This window comes from Dreissena polymorpha, chromosome 15 (assembly GCF_020536995.1).
Source record: "Dreissena polymorpha isolate Duluth1 chromosome 15, UMN_Dpol_1.0, whole genome shotgun sequence".
Taxonomy (NCBI): domain Eukaryota; kingdom Metazoa; phylum Mollusca; class Bivalvia; order Myida; family Dreissenidae; genus Dreissena; species Dreissena polymorpha.
Genome location: NC_068369.1, coordinates 65,089,561 through 65,106,200, shown reverse-complemented (window position 1 = coordinate 65,106,200; position 16,640 = coordinate 65,089,561). Strand labels below are relative to the sequence as shown.

At 35.7% G+C, this 16,640-nt stretch overlaps 2 protein-coding genes across 2 annotated transcripts in view; both read left to right on the top strand.

Annotated features, from left to right (window-relative positions):
• The window catches only part of LOC127859356 (uncharacterized), a 181,739-nt gene that overhangs the window by 17,057 nt on the left and 148,042 nt on the right, over positions 1-16,640 (top strand). The window lies entirely within an intron of this gene.
• Positions 12,592-15,805, top strand: LOC127859363 (uncharacterized). Its single transcript, XM_052396720.1, has 4 exons — positions 12,592-13,618; positions 13,840-14,051; positions 14,381-14,577; positions 14,741-15,805. The coding sequence occupies exons 1-3, from the start codon at positions 13,336-13,338 to the stop codon at positions 14,450-14,452; spliced, it is 567 nt and encodes a 188-aa protein (XP_052252680.1). The 5' UTR covers positions 12,592-13,335; the 3' UTR covers positions 14,453-14,577; positions 14,741-15,805.

Below are 16,640 nucleotides of genomic sequence, written 5' to 3'. Positions count from 1 at the left end.
ATAACAACAACATGGCAGAAAAAAAAACGTTATTGTTGGCGTCAAATAAATCACTTTCAATAGCCTAAAATATATTTTTATTACATGGTAAACAGATCAGAAAAAAACACTCATACTAGCCTCCTTTGTAATGTGTATACAAAAGAACAACCACTTACCCTGATAAAGAATGGTCGGTGTACATATTGTGTACTTTATCTCACGTACAACTTTTCGCGCTCGATTTGCACGCTCGATCTGCGCAGTGCATATCCGGTTACTTCGTCTATTTCCGCGAATGATCGTGAATATTTGTTGTAGTTTTTTTTGTCATTTTCTTTTTTCTGGAATGTCTTGTTAACGCAAAATAAAATAACAATCTTTTAAAATATGTTTTTAAATACCAAATATAAGGTCTTCAAAAAATGTCTCAGAAAAAATTCTTCTTACTGCCTCCGTTAACACTCGTATCTTTTCGGTCTAGACCGTCAAGTGAGGAACTTATTCTCGAATAAATATGTAAACAATTATGTTGTAGCAAATGCTAAGCAATTTTGCTTCAATAATATTGTTTTACACTTCGTATGACACTGTCATGTTATATAGTAATGTTCTGTATTTATAAGGCGTGTTATTGAGATTTGCGATGAACTACTTTTATTGCGCATGAATTAAGTGGTAAATCGGAGTTTTGTGAATTTGGATTTTGGCAGCCAGCCAATTTGGATAGGCTCAGATATTGTTATCATTACTATGACCTTGGGGCTACGCCCCAGGCCAAAAACGACTACTGTAACAATTAAAGTACTCAAGTATACACACGATAACGTGAGCAAATCGTAACAACAAAAATCCGCAACCTGGCCTCTTCAATTCAATTCAATCTTTTATATGTGTTATTAATTATTGTCTTGCGATTTACTCCGAGAACAAGAGTTACTTATAATTGCTATATAATTTTAATTTTTAATACTTTTAAGCAAAATGATCGATACAACCCCTGAAACTTTGTCAATGAGACCTGGGATCATGAATATCCGTGGAAATGTTCATATGGAGTATAATGTATACATTTATGAAACGGATTCGATGTAAACTTAATGCTAGTACAATTGGAACTCGGACGAACGGAAAAAGCAGGTGACTATCAGTGCATATCGGGCATGATTGTGAAAAATTCCTTTGTAGTTTAAACATATTTATTTCTTTTGTCAAGTACAATTTATCAAAACACACAATACAATAAATATCAGAAAATGATTGAAACAAAAGAAATAATTCTTATATGGTTTCTCTCCTTGGGATTATGTTTACACATTATTGGCAGTGTATTAGGAACAATATAACTTAGTTGATGCTCGACATAGGAAATGTGTGTGATACATATACGTAGGTTTTGAAAAAGGAAAAGAAAAAACGAGACATAGAAAAGAGAAAAAAGAAGGAAAACAATAAGCAAATATGCAACTTAGGATGAAGGATTGTAAATGCGAGGACTATGATTTAAAACAGCAGCGACTAAACGTAACCGGATTGTTAAGCGAATCGCCGGGATTCTTTAATAAATTGTTTAACATGTAGGAAAATTTCAGAGTTTTCAGTTTCGTTAAGATGTGTATTATCGAAAAGTAGTATATCAAGCTCAACATCACTGGTTATTCTGGTGATACTATTCTATTATGTAATACGTATAGCATTATAGCGAGGACATACAAGAAGGAAGTGGTGATTGGGCTCAATATCCCCACAGGAGCATAATGGGGTTGCGATGATGTTTTTTGTGTAAAGGTGTTCATTAAGTGCACTCGATTTAGTCTTAAGCCGCGTATGAAGTACTTGGAGGTTACGTTTTCCTACATAAAAGTACGATGGTGTTTTAATCAAATTTCTTTTAAGGTTGGATTTAAATATATTCAAAGATTAACTATGTTTAATTTCTTCTGGAAGTGTATTCCATTTTCGAATTACTGCTGGTAGAAAGGAATTATAGTAGAGCTTTGATCTTGATTCGGATGTGAGTAATTCGTGTGAATTACGGAGATTATACCTAGTAGCAGCTCGACATGTTGAGGTACAAGGTCGGTCAAGTACTGAGGGTTAAGTGAATTTTGCATTTTGTAAAAAAGTATAAGTTGGTGTTTGTCGCGTCGATCTTGAAGCGGTTCCCAGTTAATTTCTTTTTGCAATTCATTTAATGACACTAATTTAGATGCTCCACATGCAATTCGCTCTGCTTCGGTTTAAATTTTGTCAAGTTCGTGTTTTTCTGCTTGCGTGCAGTTATCCCATATTACGTCTGAATATTCTAACAATGGTCGTATGAATGACGTATAAATAGTTTCGAGTGATTTTCGGTGAAGTTTAAATCTCAGTTTACGCATGATATTAATCCGACACCATGCTTTATCTGTTATGTATTTAATATGGATGTGCCACTTACAATCGTTCGAAAGAAAAACTCCAAGGTTTTGTGAGAGCTTATTTCCGGTATTGGCGTTGACAACATTGTAAATTGACAGGTATTCGGTTGTTGCTTTCTGGAGAATGTGTTTCAGATTTGGAAGGATTAAATAAGACATGCCATTTGAGTGCCCAGTCAGATATTCGGTTGATATCGTTATGTAATATTGAATTTGAAGTGTTTGGGTCATCTATGATAATGTATAAGGATGTGTCGTCGGCAAAAAGACGAATGTTACTTTGAATGTCGTTTACAATATCATTTATGAAAATTATAAAAAGAAGGGGACCTAATATAGAGCCCTGAGGAACACCGGCCTCTAGTGAAGCCCAGTTAAAACTTCGCCTGGAAGAACTACACGTTGACGTCTTCCATTAAGGTAGTTTGTAAACCAAGAGTGTAATTTTCCACGGATGCCAAAAGCATTCAGTTTATGTTAAAGACCCAGGTGCCAGACTTTATCAAATGCTTTACTAATGTCGAATAAGACATCTTTAACCTCTAAACCGTTGTCGAAGGCTTTGAAAAATGTATCGTAAATATAAGTAAGTTGGTTTGTGGTTGAATCAACCGGCAAGAAGCCATATTGAAATGGGGTTAGAATTTTGTTATTAATTAGGTGATTGTACACATGTTTAAATATTATTTTTTCAAATACTTTTTCGATTGTATTAAGCAATGATATAGGACGGTAGTTAATCGCTAGTATAGGGTCACCTTTTTAGCTCATCTATTTTTTGAAAAAAAATTATGAGCTATTGTCATCACCTTGGCGTCGGCGTCGGCGTCGGCGTCGGCGTCGGCGTCGGCGTCGGCGTCCGGTTAAGTTTTGCGTTTAGGTCCACTTTTCTCAGAAAGTATCAATGCTATTGCATTCAAACTTGGTACACTTACTTACTATCATGAGGGGACTGGGCAGGCAAAGTTAGATAACTCTGGCGTGCATTTTGACTGAATTATGTGCCCTTTTTATACTTAGAAAATTGAAAATTTTGGTTAAGTTTTGCGTTTAGGTCCACTTTTTTCAGAAAGTATCAATGCTATTGCATTCAAACTTGGTACACTTACTTACTATCATTAGGGGACTGGGCAGGCAAAGTTAGATAACTCTGGCGTGCATTTTGACAGAATTATGTGCCCTTTTTATACTTAGAAAATTGAAAATTTTGGTTAAGTTTTGTGTTAAGGTCCATTTTAACTTAAGTATCAAAGCTATTGCTTTCATACTTGCAACACATACTAACTACCGTAAGGGGACTGTGCAGGCAAAGTTATGTAACTCTGACTGGCATTTGGACGGAATTATGGGCCCTTTATACTTAGAAAATTGAAAGTTTGGTTAAGTTTTGTGTTTTGGTCCACTTTACCCCTAAAGTATCATATATATTGCTTTCATACTTGGAACACTCGCAAACTATCATAAGGGTACAGTAAAAGGACAAGTTGCATAACTCTGGATGTCATTTTTACGGAATTATGGCCCTTTTTTGACTTAGTTACTTTGAATATATGGTTAAATTTTGTGTTTCGATCCACTTTACTTCTTAAGTATCAAGGCTATTGCTTTCAAACTTCAAATACTTTCATGCTATCATGAGGTTACTGTACCTGGCAAGTTGAATTTTACCTTGACCTTTGAATGACCTTGACTCTCAAGGTCAAATTATTAAATTTCTCTTAAATTGCCATAACTTCTTTATTTATGATTAGATTTGATTGATACTTTGACAAAACTACTCTTACCTGACATACCACAATAGACTCCACCCAAACCATAGCCCGTGCCCCCCCCCCCCAACCCCCCCCCCCTATTTTTTTTTTTTTTTTTTTTTTTTTTTAAGGTCATCTCACAAATGACCACCACACCCTCACACTATACCCCCCCCCCACCCCACCCCCTCCCCAATTTTTTTTTTAAACGGTTAAAAAACAAAACTATTTATTTTGATTATTTTATGTTTGAAATACCGTCCAACCATCGCACCCAAGAATCCCCCCAACCCACCCGAATCCCCCCCCCCATTTTTTTTTTTTTTTTTTTTTTTTTAAGATCATCTCACAAATTACCACCACACCCTCACACTATACCCCCCACCTCACCCCCCCCCCCCAATTTTTTTTTATGAAACGGTTAAAAAACACAAATATTTATTTTTATTATTTTATGTTTGAAATACCGTCCAACCATCACACCCAAGAATCCCCCCCACCCCCCCCCCCCACCCCCCCCCCCCCCCACCCCCCCCCACCCCCCCACCCCCGATTTTTTTTTCCTTTTTTTCGCATTTTTTGGAAGAAAATGTAATAAATGTCCACACCCCCACACAATGCACCGCTCTTCACTCCACCCCTCCCTCCTTTGTGATTGAAAATGAGAGTCCCTTCACCTTTAAAAAGAAAATAGATGAGCGGTCTGCACCCGCAAGGCGGTGCTCTTGTTTAAAAACTGCACTGACGTTCGCTTCTTTCCATCAGCTTGGCATTATACATTTGTCGAGTGAGAAATTAAAGAAGTTACATAAGGAGGTTGACAATTCGACTCTACATTCTTTTAATATACGGTTACTTAAACCGCCAGGGCCTGATGCTTTATCAATAGGAAGTGTTTTGAGAATATCATGAACATCAGTAGAAGTGATAATGAAGGACTCTAACAAGTTAGAAATAGGTACATAAGTGAGATCCGGTAAATTATCGTTATCAAAGTCAATTTTTGACTGACTTTGAAAGAAATTGTTAAGAATGTTCGCCTTTTCAACACAATCAGTAACAATTGAATTGTTGGTGGGATTTACAAATGCAGGAATTGAATTATTATAAGGTTTGTTGATAAATGGCTTAAGAGTTTTCCATCAGTCCTTAGACGTGTGGTTATTTTGTTTGAGTTTTTCGCATAGACTATCGTAGTAATGCTCTTTGGCTTGCCTAATTAATGATGTGGTTTGGTTTCGAAGAGTACGAAATTTTGACCAATAATAGATACTATTTTTGCATTTCGCATGTTGGTAAGCCCGTTTGCGTTTTCTTAGCATACGACGTATGTGTGTATTTAGCCAGGGGCGTCAAGCGGTTTGATCTTAATTAGCCTGTGTGGAATACGAAGTTTAGCATTTCGAATAATAGTATCATTAATATTAGTGCAATATATTTCGACAGCATTACTTACAATTGATTTCAAATTAAATAAAGAGAAAGTTTCACGTAACAAATCGTAGTTACCGTCTTCGTATTTCCATATGAGACGCTCGTATTTAGCCTTTGGCTTGTTATATTTGAATAGACCAAACATAGGACAATGGTAGCGATAATGTTGGTCAAGAAAAGGATCACCGACACCTGATAATACCAAGCTGTTCGGATTACTTAAAAGCAACAAATCAAGGATTGACGAAGACCTCTGTGAAATGCGTTGGTTCGTCAATAACTTGTACAAGGCTGTACTCAGTGCACCAAGAATCAAGTTTCCTTGTTAATGTAGATATATTGTTATTCATGTTAAAATCGCCCGTTATTATAATATCTGATATACCGGTGTCAATTGCTTAGCCTAAAGAGTTATCAATTAAATTAGTGTAAGATGCATCTGCGTTTGGTGGTCTATAATATAAACCAAATAATACACGCTTTTACTCTGCAAGTGCAGTTCAATCCAAATGCATTCTAATGAGATAGGTTCAAGATCAAGTCTGCGTTCGTAGTGGATAAAATCTTTTACGTATAGAATTACCCCGCCGTGGCTATCATGTGTTCGATCTTTGCGCTCGGGGCGGTGATATGAGGGGATAAGTAGATCGTCATTTTCAATAGTGTTATTAAGCCAAGTCTCAGTAAACGATAATACATCAAAATTCGATAGTTCTGTTGAAAGAATATCCATTTTGTTTAAAATACTTTGCACATTATACTGAATAAATGAAAAGTTATAAGGCATTGTCAATAAGTCAGTAAGTGTAGTCAACTCCGTGACAGAGGAAGATTGGGAACTAATCGATACTGGACCTGGATTTAGTTCGATATGGATCCCAGGAAGCAACATGATTGTATTAAGCCATGTAATTATTACGACTGTTAAAAAGACAAAAAAAGTGTTTTTCTTACAAATATAACATTAGATAGTAGCGTTTACTAACTATTGCGCGCGTATAAGGCAGTTGAATATGTCTGGAAAGTTGGGATTGCACTCTGATGTTTAGAATAGACGATTCTAGAGCAATTTCGTCATTGTACAACGTTATTAAGACTAGTCAATTTAAAGTTGCGAAAAACAATCCGATTGGTTTATTTCTTGGTAAAATGTTATGTGTAATCATCATGACACATTGAGTGCACTTTAACAAAATGTACAATAGTCCAAGACTCGTCAACAGATCCTTCATCCTGAGAACAATAAAGTAAGAAAATAAAGCAAATAAAAAATGTAATAAAGATGTGAGTTGGTAAGGGGTCATTTTGTAAATGAGCTGGTCAGCGACAGAATTAAGTATCGTACACAGTAGTTGGACGGTATTACATGCTCTAATGCGGTGAAGACATAAATACGTATACTATAACAGGATTGAACACTTACGAGAAGCAGTGAAAGCACATAGTTACAAAAGCAAAACATACACAGCATAGATACAACTTCATGAAGAGACACAAGACCAGAGTATTTGGATTGCTTGCATCGAGCATTAAAACAATGTAGTAGTAGTAAGCAAATCAAAACAGAATTACAGTTAAAACAATGCATTATGAGTAAGCCAATCAAACAGTGATTCGGTTACAAACACATTAGCAAACATATTTATGAAGCTGAATTAATTTAATTAAAGCTGTTCATGTTTCTGTATATTATATATTATGTTATTAAATCTAATTAAAGTTGTTCATGTTTTTGTATATAATGCATTATGTATACATTTCTTTTATTATATAAACATTTATTTACAAATAAAAGTACTTAAAGAAGAAAACACATTAGCATACATATTTATGAAGCTGAATTAATTTAATTTAAGTTGTTCATGTTTGTGTATATTATATATTATGTAATTAAATTTAATTAAAGTTGTTCCTTTTTTATGTATTAAATATTATGTATATATTTCTTATATTATATTATCATTTATTTACAAATAATAGTACTTAAAGAAAAAACAACAACAACAAGCCGATCAAACGGTTATATACCTACAAGACGACAGAACATAATTATTAGCATAATTATGTCAGTGAACTAATAATACATAATGTAGTATGTATAAGCCCATCAAACATTAAATCAGTTACAAACACATTAGTGTACAATTTCGTGAAGCTAAATCAATATATTTGAAGTTGTTCATGTTTATTATATATTGTGTATATAGTTGGTTAATTTAATAAACATTTACTTACAAATAGTAGTTCTTTAAAGTGGCCGTCCAACAGATTTTGGCATGTATTGAAGCTTGTCATTAAATGCTTTATATTTATAAATTTTAACATTTGAACTAAAAATCTCCTGTAAAAATTCATTTGTGCCGATGTCAAGGGTCGTTTGTCGTAGAATGTGCGACATAATTATCTGTTTGAGCTCGTTCTGAATCTCAAGGGTTGATAACTTGCCCGTCTTTCAATACTTTGTTTAATTCCAGCCGGATAAGCTGATCAACAGTTTTGCATTGTGCAAACACTTGTATATTATGTATCAATATATTATAAAAACAATATTTAGTTTATTAAATAATACATATACTATTATATCAATAGTTCTACTTGCCATTAACGCTAATGCAGCACTTAAGTCAGTATTGATAAATAGCCTCGACAAGCAAGTCATGAATATATTTTTATTTCATAAAGATTTTCAGTCAAGCTCTGAATGAATGAATGTCCCTAAGGATGGAGTATTTACGCTGTATTGCCTCATTTGTGAACGTACAATTTTCACCTCCAGGCTGGGATACAACACTCACGGTGTAACCAATTCGTATGATATTGCAAAATATTACGTGTTACCTGATGTAGACAGTTTATCTAGAAGCAAATCCAGAGCATCGGGGAAACAGAAAACTAGTTTTGGTGTGTTGTGATATTAAATGAAACATGGAAGGCTCGTTCAGTTTGAAGAGCCTTTTATTGCAAATCCGTGCATCTCAAGTTTCTAAATTATAAACTGGCTTACCAAGGAAATGTTAGCTAATCACCAATACTTGGCTGATATACTGTTGCAAACGGCGCAACAATACAATTATAGAAACTAATGGTGTGGATGGTACCCCAGAAATACGTAAACAAGCTTTGTAATTTATGGTATAAATGTCTCTAAAGAAATTTTTGAATCAGAAACGCCGAAATCAGTCTATAAAACTATTTAGCCTTATTCACCGTACAACATGTTCGTTGTGTTAGACTCCGATAACTACGAAACACGCAAATCAATTTAACAGCGTCACAGGAAAATCGTCAAACCAATACAACATGCACATTTAATTATTGCCAGAAGAGATGAAAAACTGTGCTTAAATGTCCTTTAGCTAAATAAATCGAGTGTACATTAGAAAATATTTTAGTTGGTGTTTACTTGTTTTCATATTGTAATGCTGTAACGATACACCACGTTGGGCAATGCAATATCATTGCGTTGCATTTCAGTACTTAAACAATTGAAAGTCCTGTCAGACAGATGGGCGGCCATTTTTGCCATGATTATGTTCTCGGCCTTTTGGGGCCATAATATTCAAAAACTTGATCCAGCTCATACAATCTAATTTATAAAAGTTGTCTTGAACGAGGAAAACGCCTTAAAATATTACAGAGGACTATTTACCGTCCTTATCAGCAGAGTGTTCTTCATCGCACCGGCTTTAGAATTGGTGTTTAATCACGTTTAATTGTTAAATATTCTGGCCGACGAAAATATAATTTCTACACTGACCTTTACATATCCTGGTAATATGGGGCTTGTTAAAATACAGTAGTACCAATGTGATTGTTTGCTCGATTAAACAAGGGTCAAAGTTTTTGGACAGCTGTAAATATGCGTAGTTAAAGGGAAGATGTACAAGGTGAATTTAGCGTTAAGGCGACACCATTTTCTGGACTCGATCTGTTTGACTGATAATTATGAGTCTCAATCCGCGTTCAAATACCGTGTACTGATGGTGTTGTTAAATTTTTGCATGATCCAGAAGTTCGCATTGATCTACTGTTTATTCAAACACACGTATATACAGTTTTCCAACGGTTGTTAATCCGGTGTGTTAATTCATGTTATCAAAAATGTACATTCACGTATTCAGCTATATGATTGTGCGTAAAGGCCCAGTCCCGTATTAGCAGGATCAAGTATCAAGATCCGCGATCTGTGGATCTTTTGTAAAATTTTAGCGTCGACTGTCTTCCAAAGACCATCACCCCGATGACAACACGGCATTCACACAGAAAAACCCTTACCAACATGGACAACCACGGCAGTAACACGAAATCAACACAGTGCCCACACGGACTACATATCCCCGGATTATTTATCAAATGGCTTGTTATCGCATATGTCAAGTATTTTTTCTATATTTATGAAAAGGCGAATCTAGCAACAGCAGAGACACTTCGCGCAAGCGAAAATTAAGTATGGTGTTATAATAATTAAAGGGGCCGTCCAACAGATTTTGGCATGTATTGAAGTTTGTCATTAAATGCTTTATATTGATAAATTTAAACATTTTAACTACAAATCTCCTGTAAAAAAAAACACGAATACAATTTAAAAAAAGGAATAAAAGTAAACCTCAACAGAACTCGAACCACTGACCCCTGGAGTCCTGGAGTAAAAAGCCTCCTGCCTAGACCATCCACGCTCATGTTTACAACGGATGTATTTTATAGCTATATAAGCAATCCTCGTAGTTTCCCAAAATATCGTTTCGCGTCGATACGACGCTTTATATGTTGGACGGCCCCTTTAAGAATGAAGTGCAAATAGTTGTATGTCCTCCAACATTCGTGTAGTGAGTGCTTTGAGAGTTTCCAAGTAATTGTTCGATCTGTGTAGGCGAAATTTCGATACCTGTTGGAACCTAATGTCAAGTTTTTGGTTCAAGATTACTAACGTTTTGCTTTATTTCGTTAAGCACCGCATGTACAAGTATTGAACAATTTCGAATGTTTGCATCGGTGCAAAAATATTTAATGTTTATGTATGAACATATTAAGTCAAATGGGCTGACGTCGCCCATTAGTGACTCCGTCGTACAATCCGCCCTGTGGTTTATAACCAAAGATGTTCAATTGTTTAGCATGTGTATCCGTAGTATCGGCCTTCTTAATGAAAACATCTAAGTATTTTAAGTGAAAAGATTGAAAAACATACATGTTTAATACGTCAATCTACAGTTTAATGTGTATTCTTTGACATAACAACACAAACTGCATTAAATCGGTAATGTTTTGCCAAAAGACTTGCGAAATTGAGCTCAATGTAGTAATCAGTATCATTTACACCGTTTCTCATAATATCGGCCCTTCTGATTGGTTGCTAAGGTTTGTTACTATGCGCATGTTCTTGTTATATAAATAGTTTCTAAATGGAAAAACAAAACTCGTGTTCATGTTTTTCTTAAAAAATTTGTTTATAAATAAGCGGCTTATACAACATTTGATAAACCTACTAATAAACCAAAAATAAACTGACACAATTATGTGTTATCATAATATCGGCCTGAAATAAACATCAATCTATAGTTAAATGTGTATTCTTGGACATAACAACGAAAACTGCATTTAAATCGGCATTGTTTTGACAAAATACTAACTAGACGTAGTTCCCTGTAGTAATCTGTATAATGTACAATGGTTCTAATAATATCGTCCCTTCTGTTTGGTTGCGAATAGACAGGTGAGGGGTGTACGGGTGCTCCAGCATCCACAACACAAGACCATATCAAAATGTAATGCCTTTCAGTATACGATTAAACAGCTGGCAATTGCAACTTTAATTCAAAACAAGTTCACACTTTCGTGAGCCTCGAATTAAGAAGTAATCTGGGACACACTCCAGATGCTCGCATAATAAAGCATGAGGCATTGAAGTACCTTAAAAATTTCGATATTCACACCCATGCAACTTAATTCATAGACCCCATACACGTTTTGTGATGTTCCAAATGAGAAATGAGTTTACGAACGTGCTGCTCAGCAATGAAATACTGGACGCGCGGTTAACATTATTCCTTGTGCTGATATCCGGGAGTCCTGTGTTCGAATCTCATTGGACAATGAACGGAATGGAGTGCACCATGTTGCATTGTCTGGCGCTGCTAGCTTCTGTCTTCAAAACCAGGGTTATCGTGTTGTTTTCAGTTCTAATCTTAATTAAAATCAAACTAATTCGTCGCTTTCCATTATCACAGGTCGATACTAAATGACGTCGTGAAGACGCAGGGAAGACCTGTAACTAAACCCTTTAATACAATCACACGCCTTCAATTAGCGGTTGAAATTGCCGCTTGTGCGTTTGCTCTTGTCCACAGCGATATTATTTCTTTCTGTGAGTAAACCATATTTGCTTCGCTCAATCACTTTAAGTCTCTGCTATTGAATGGTCTTTCATTATCTGTTTTGAGAACGTTTAGCACTCAAATGATCGTTTTAACTCGGTTTAAGTATTACTAGCCTTATTTGCTGAAACCGAGTTGACGGTGTCTACAATCGGGTACCGGTTTTGTTTGTTACAGATACTGTCCAGTTTCTAATGGTCCACAAAAGGCTGCAAATAAGTTTTATCATGTCTGACGTTAGTTGATCCCATTATTTTTGGCCCCGAGAAACATGTCATTGATTTCATGTACATGTAGCCATTAATTCGTGACATATCCTGTATCGTTCATATCCTTGTGAGATTGCTGCAGATCGAGCACGTTTGGCACCACTTGTTTATCGTTCCGCAACAAAACATTTTCCCATTACAATGTCAACTCGTCCCCCACGTTTTGCAGAGCTTATACCTCCTTTATTTAGCCCCGGATCATTTAAACTCGTTATTTCGAACCACTTTCCATTCTTTGTAAATTCAAACGCATTATTGGTCATTTTGTGCAGAATTGATTCCGTTTAGGGGTCATCACTTGTGAGTACATTTAGAACAGCCTCGCTTGCAACAAATGACACAAAAATGTTATAATGGGTACTGGTCAGCGAGTATTTGTCGGACAGCAGTATTTATCGGACGTTCTATTTATTTCGTGTATTTTAACCCTTTAGCACAATTTTCTACGTCACATCCTTACGCGCGATTGTTTTCTCAATGTTGAAACCAGAAATTCGTTGAAAGGCAAGTATTGTAGTTAAATAAATGTAATGTTTACAAATTTTGTCGCAATGAAATGTGACCTCCGCGCGGGGGATATTAATAGTACGCGCATGCGCAAAATAATTCACTCAATAAGGCCCGACCTGTGTTCTTGACATTTTCGGTCGTCTGCTACAATACACCAAACCTCCATTGTTTTTCTTAAAACCTCATATTTAACACGAAACTGATGTAGTCAACAGCAACAAACTATTTCAATTATTGATTTGTTTACATTAAAAACTCGACACACTTTTGTATAAACAGATATCGGATTTGCTTTCAAAATGTTTATAGTTAACGCTTTGATTAAAGGGAAACAAATCTTATTGACGACTATATACATTCACTGCTGGGATTTTCGCCCTTGATGAGTTTGAAATAGCTGCGTTTCGTAATATTGAATAGTCTAATCTATGTTAATGTTTGCATAGTTTTTTTACGAATAAACCCCACATTTGATACACAAATATTAGTTTAGGAATGCTAGCATTAATTAAACGACTTAAAAAGGATAATGGTATATTTAAGTGTCTGTCTTACAATTAGACTGTAATGCAAAAATGGATTGGATTGCAGACAACAAATGCAATCAAGGGAAAAGACACAGATGCAGCGTGCCGTCTCTGCTGTTAGGCAGCACAAAATGAAAATTAGGGTCGCTGCACGGGAATTCAATGTTCCACGTAGTACATTATCAGATCATGTACATGGGCGTGTTGGCGAGACACGCACAGGTCCAGTGAGCCTATTAAACGAAGAGGAAGAGGGGGCTCTTGTGAGTTATCTATTATACATGGCGGATCATGGTTTCCCTATGACACGAAACAGAACCCGTGTTTATATCCGGGAAATCATTAAGCAAGGAGGTTGGTTCGATCATTTATGTTTACAATTTATAAGTCTTTAATCTTATTACGAATATTGTGAATGTAATTGAAATATTTAACCTTGACTGTTTCATTTACCCCGGACACGTATATTCCCTTATAATTAATTATACGTCTTCATAACACGGTCCCGCCCCTACATCACAGTTATTGTTGTATTATATGATATTATGTAGATTTACTTTCGAACTAATGTACAGGTAGGACATATCCGTATAAGGTGTCAGAGAATGGGCCGTCAGACGAATGGTTCCGAAAATTGTTTGCGCGCCACCCAGAACTTCAGGAACGGACGCCCGAGAGTTTGGATCCGGCACGTTCCTCAATGTCGAGGGAGGATGTCATATACCCATTCTTTGACTTTCTGGACAAAACCCTCACACAGTATGGTGTAAAAGATAAACCGTCACAAGTAAGTTGTTTTATATCGTAAACGGGTCTATATCAACTGACATCAATATGGAATGCTTATATGAATTTAGTGAAAATATAAGTTAGTTTTTTTTAAAGGTTTTATTTTCATTATAAGTAATGTCATTTATAAAATTATTTTACTTTAAGAAACATCGGAATTCAATTAATACCGGCGATGTTTCCCGCTGTGCAAAATATTAATGGTACAGTTTACCTGCAAGATGATTATCTAAAATAAGGTATGTTTAAAAAATGATACACACATTGCACACATCCTCATATTTATTTATTTATTTTTCATATTATGAACATATGCGTTCTTTTTAGATGAAAACTCGGCCCAGACATGTAAAGAATGTGGACGTTTCACGGTTAACCCTCTGGTCAAGGCCGGTCTAGTGCCTGAGTCACTTGCTGACATTTTAGTACCACCAGCGTCAAAACCTGCAGCTCAACGAAATAAAAGAAGAATAGTTACCGAGGGACGAGTAATAAGTGTTGACGAAATACTGAAGGAGTTAATGGTAAGGCGTTGGTATTTAATCACCATAATACAACACTATCCAACATTCAGAAGCAGTGCACATTTTGTATGTATCACTGTACATTAACACTTATTTCGTTATAACTGTCTCGTGTCATATCAAATCGTATTACATGCATTTCACAATGGTTTTCCTCCGATAGGAACGAGAGAAAGCTTCCGCCGAGAAAGACCGTCGAGATGCGCAGCGAGCTTTGGAAGCCGACGAAAGGAAAAGGATGAAAGAGCAGGAAGAAATTGAAAAGATTAAGAGAAAAGAGGAACGTGTTGAAAAGCGATTGGCCAGGGAACAGGAACAGAAGAAAAAAGCGCACGAGAAAATGGATAGAGGGAAACTTGCGAACAAGAAGTTTACGTGTGGAGTCTGTTGTATGAGAGGGAGGGTGTTGGATGAGAGCAAGGGCATTGTGTGGTTTGGGTGTGATGAGAAAGTGTGTGGCAAATGGTACCATTTTGAATGTTTGCATCGTAGCGAGCAAGAATACTTGCGAGAGAGGATGGAAGAGGGAGAAAGCTGGTATTGTAAGGCATGTAAGCCATGGCTGTATTGTGAAGAGTGAATGGCTGTGTCCCTTGTGTTTCTCGTGCACGAGATTCATGTAAGCTGCTTGTGACGTTTGTGATGTATTGATTATTATAAAACCTTATGTATTGAATGAAACACGTTTTTGGTATTAAATCGTCATCATATTATAAATAATACCAATACAATGATAATTTATAGCCTTGTTTCTCTACCATTATGAAATTATCTCACGTTAATTTATTAATGCGATGACCGTACAACATTTTTTAAGAGACATCAAAAACGGATATTCTTGTATGCACTGATATTGGATTCCAATTGTAACTCTATAAATACACACTGAAGGATACATTTTGCACCATTAAATTAATACATTCACGTGATTCTATCGTTTCAGTTCAGAAAAATACCATTAGAAACATAATTTGTTGCGATTTACTTAAATCATATAAATGTCCGGAAAATACTCTCGTATAGTGTAAAATTACCTCCCTTTGATGACCCCATATGCGGGCCTCGTACATAGGCATGCGCACATCAAAATCCGACTTTGTTTACATGCACTTGTACATGACGAACCCAATATATATCGGTAAACTTTTCATGCCGTATTTTGCATTATTAAGGGAGTTATCCACGAAAAACCCTGAATTTCGTCCGACAAATACTCGCTGACCAGTATCCCTTGTCACGGCTGGCATACGCAACCATCGTGTGTTAGTATTCATGGCAATCCGAAATTCTAATCGTACATTTTCAATGAATATTAATGACTATCATTTTCTCAGTATTATACATGTATATACATAGCGTAGTTTAACTTTAGAATAGTATGTGTTTAACATCTAATCGGTGTTGTTTTTTTTTAGTTCCAGTCCACGTTGATTATATATACATGTACTTCTATGCGCTTGTGTGTTTTAAAAATGCTGTCGTAGTTCTTTTTACATTTTAAAATATATTAAAATTTCAAAATATTAGTGTAAATACTTAACACTTATAATATTATCTTCGCTTCCAGAAATGGCTTGTTAGCCACTATTTTCTGAATATGTTCACGCTCTTAGCTCCATCGCCATTTTTCCCCTTAAAAATCGGGGAGCAGAATCAACGGGGTTTCCCGGGTTGTACACACGGGCTGGGCAGAATGTAAACACACCGTTCAGAACTTTATTTTTGAAAATATCTCAAGTTATTGAAATACATTTGCAAAAATCTTTAGTGCATAATAGACAGTTTTTCTTGCATTTTGTGCCGATATCTTAAGGTATAAAAATAAATCCTTGAATACGTCTGAAATCGTTGCGTGAAGCATCATCGAGTACAATGAATGCAGTAGATACCGAATTCTTGAACAATAATACATGCTTATTAAATAAAGTAATTCCGATGCATTTCACAAGGCCATAAGCAGTATAAAAATCTGTCTTTTATGCACAAGTTGAAATTCTTATTTATATATAATAAAATGTACTGCAGTTATGCCAGTAAAGTGTTTTAAGTGTTGTGATTGTACT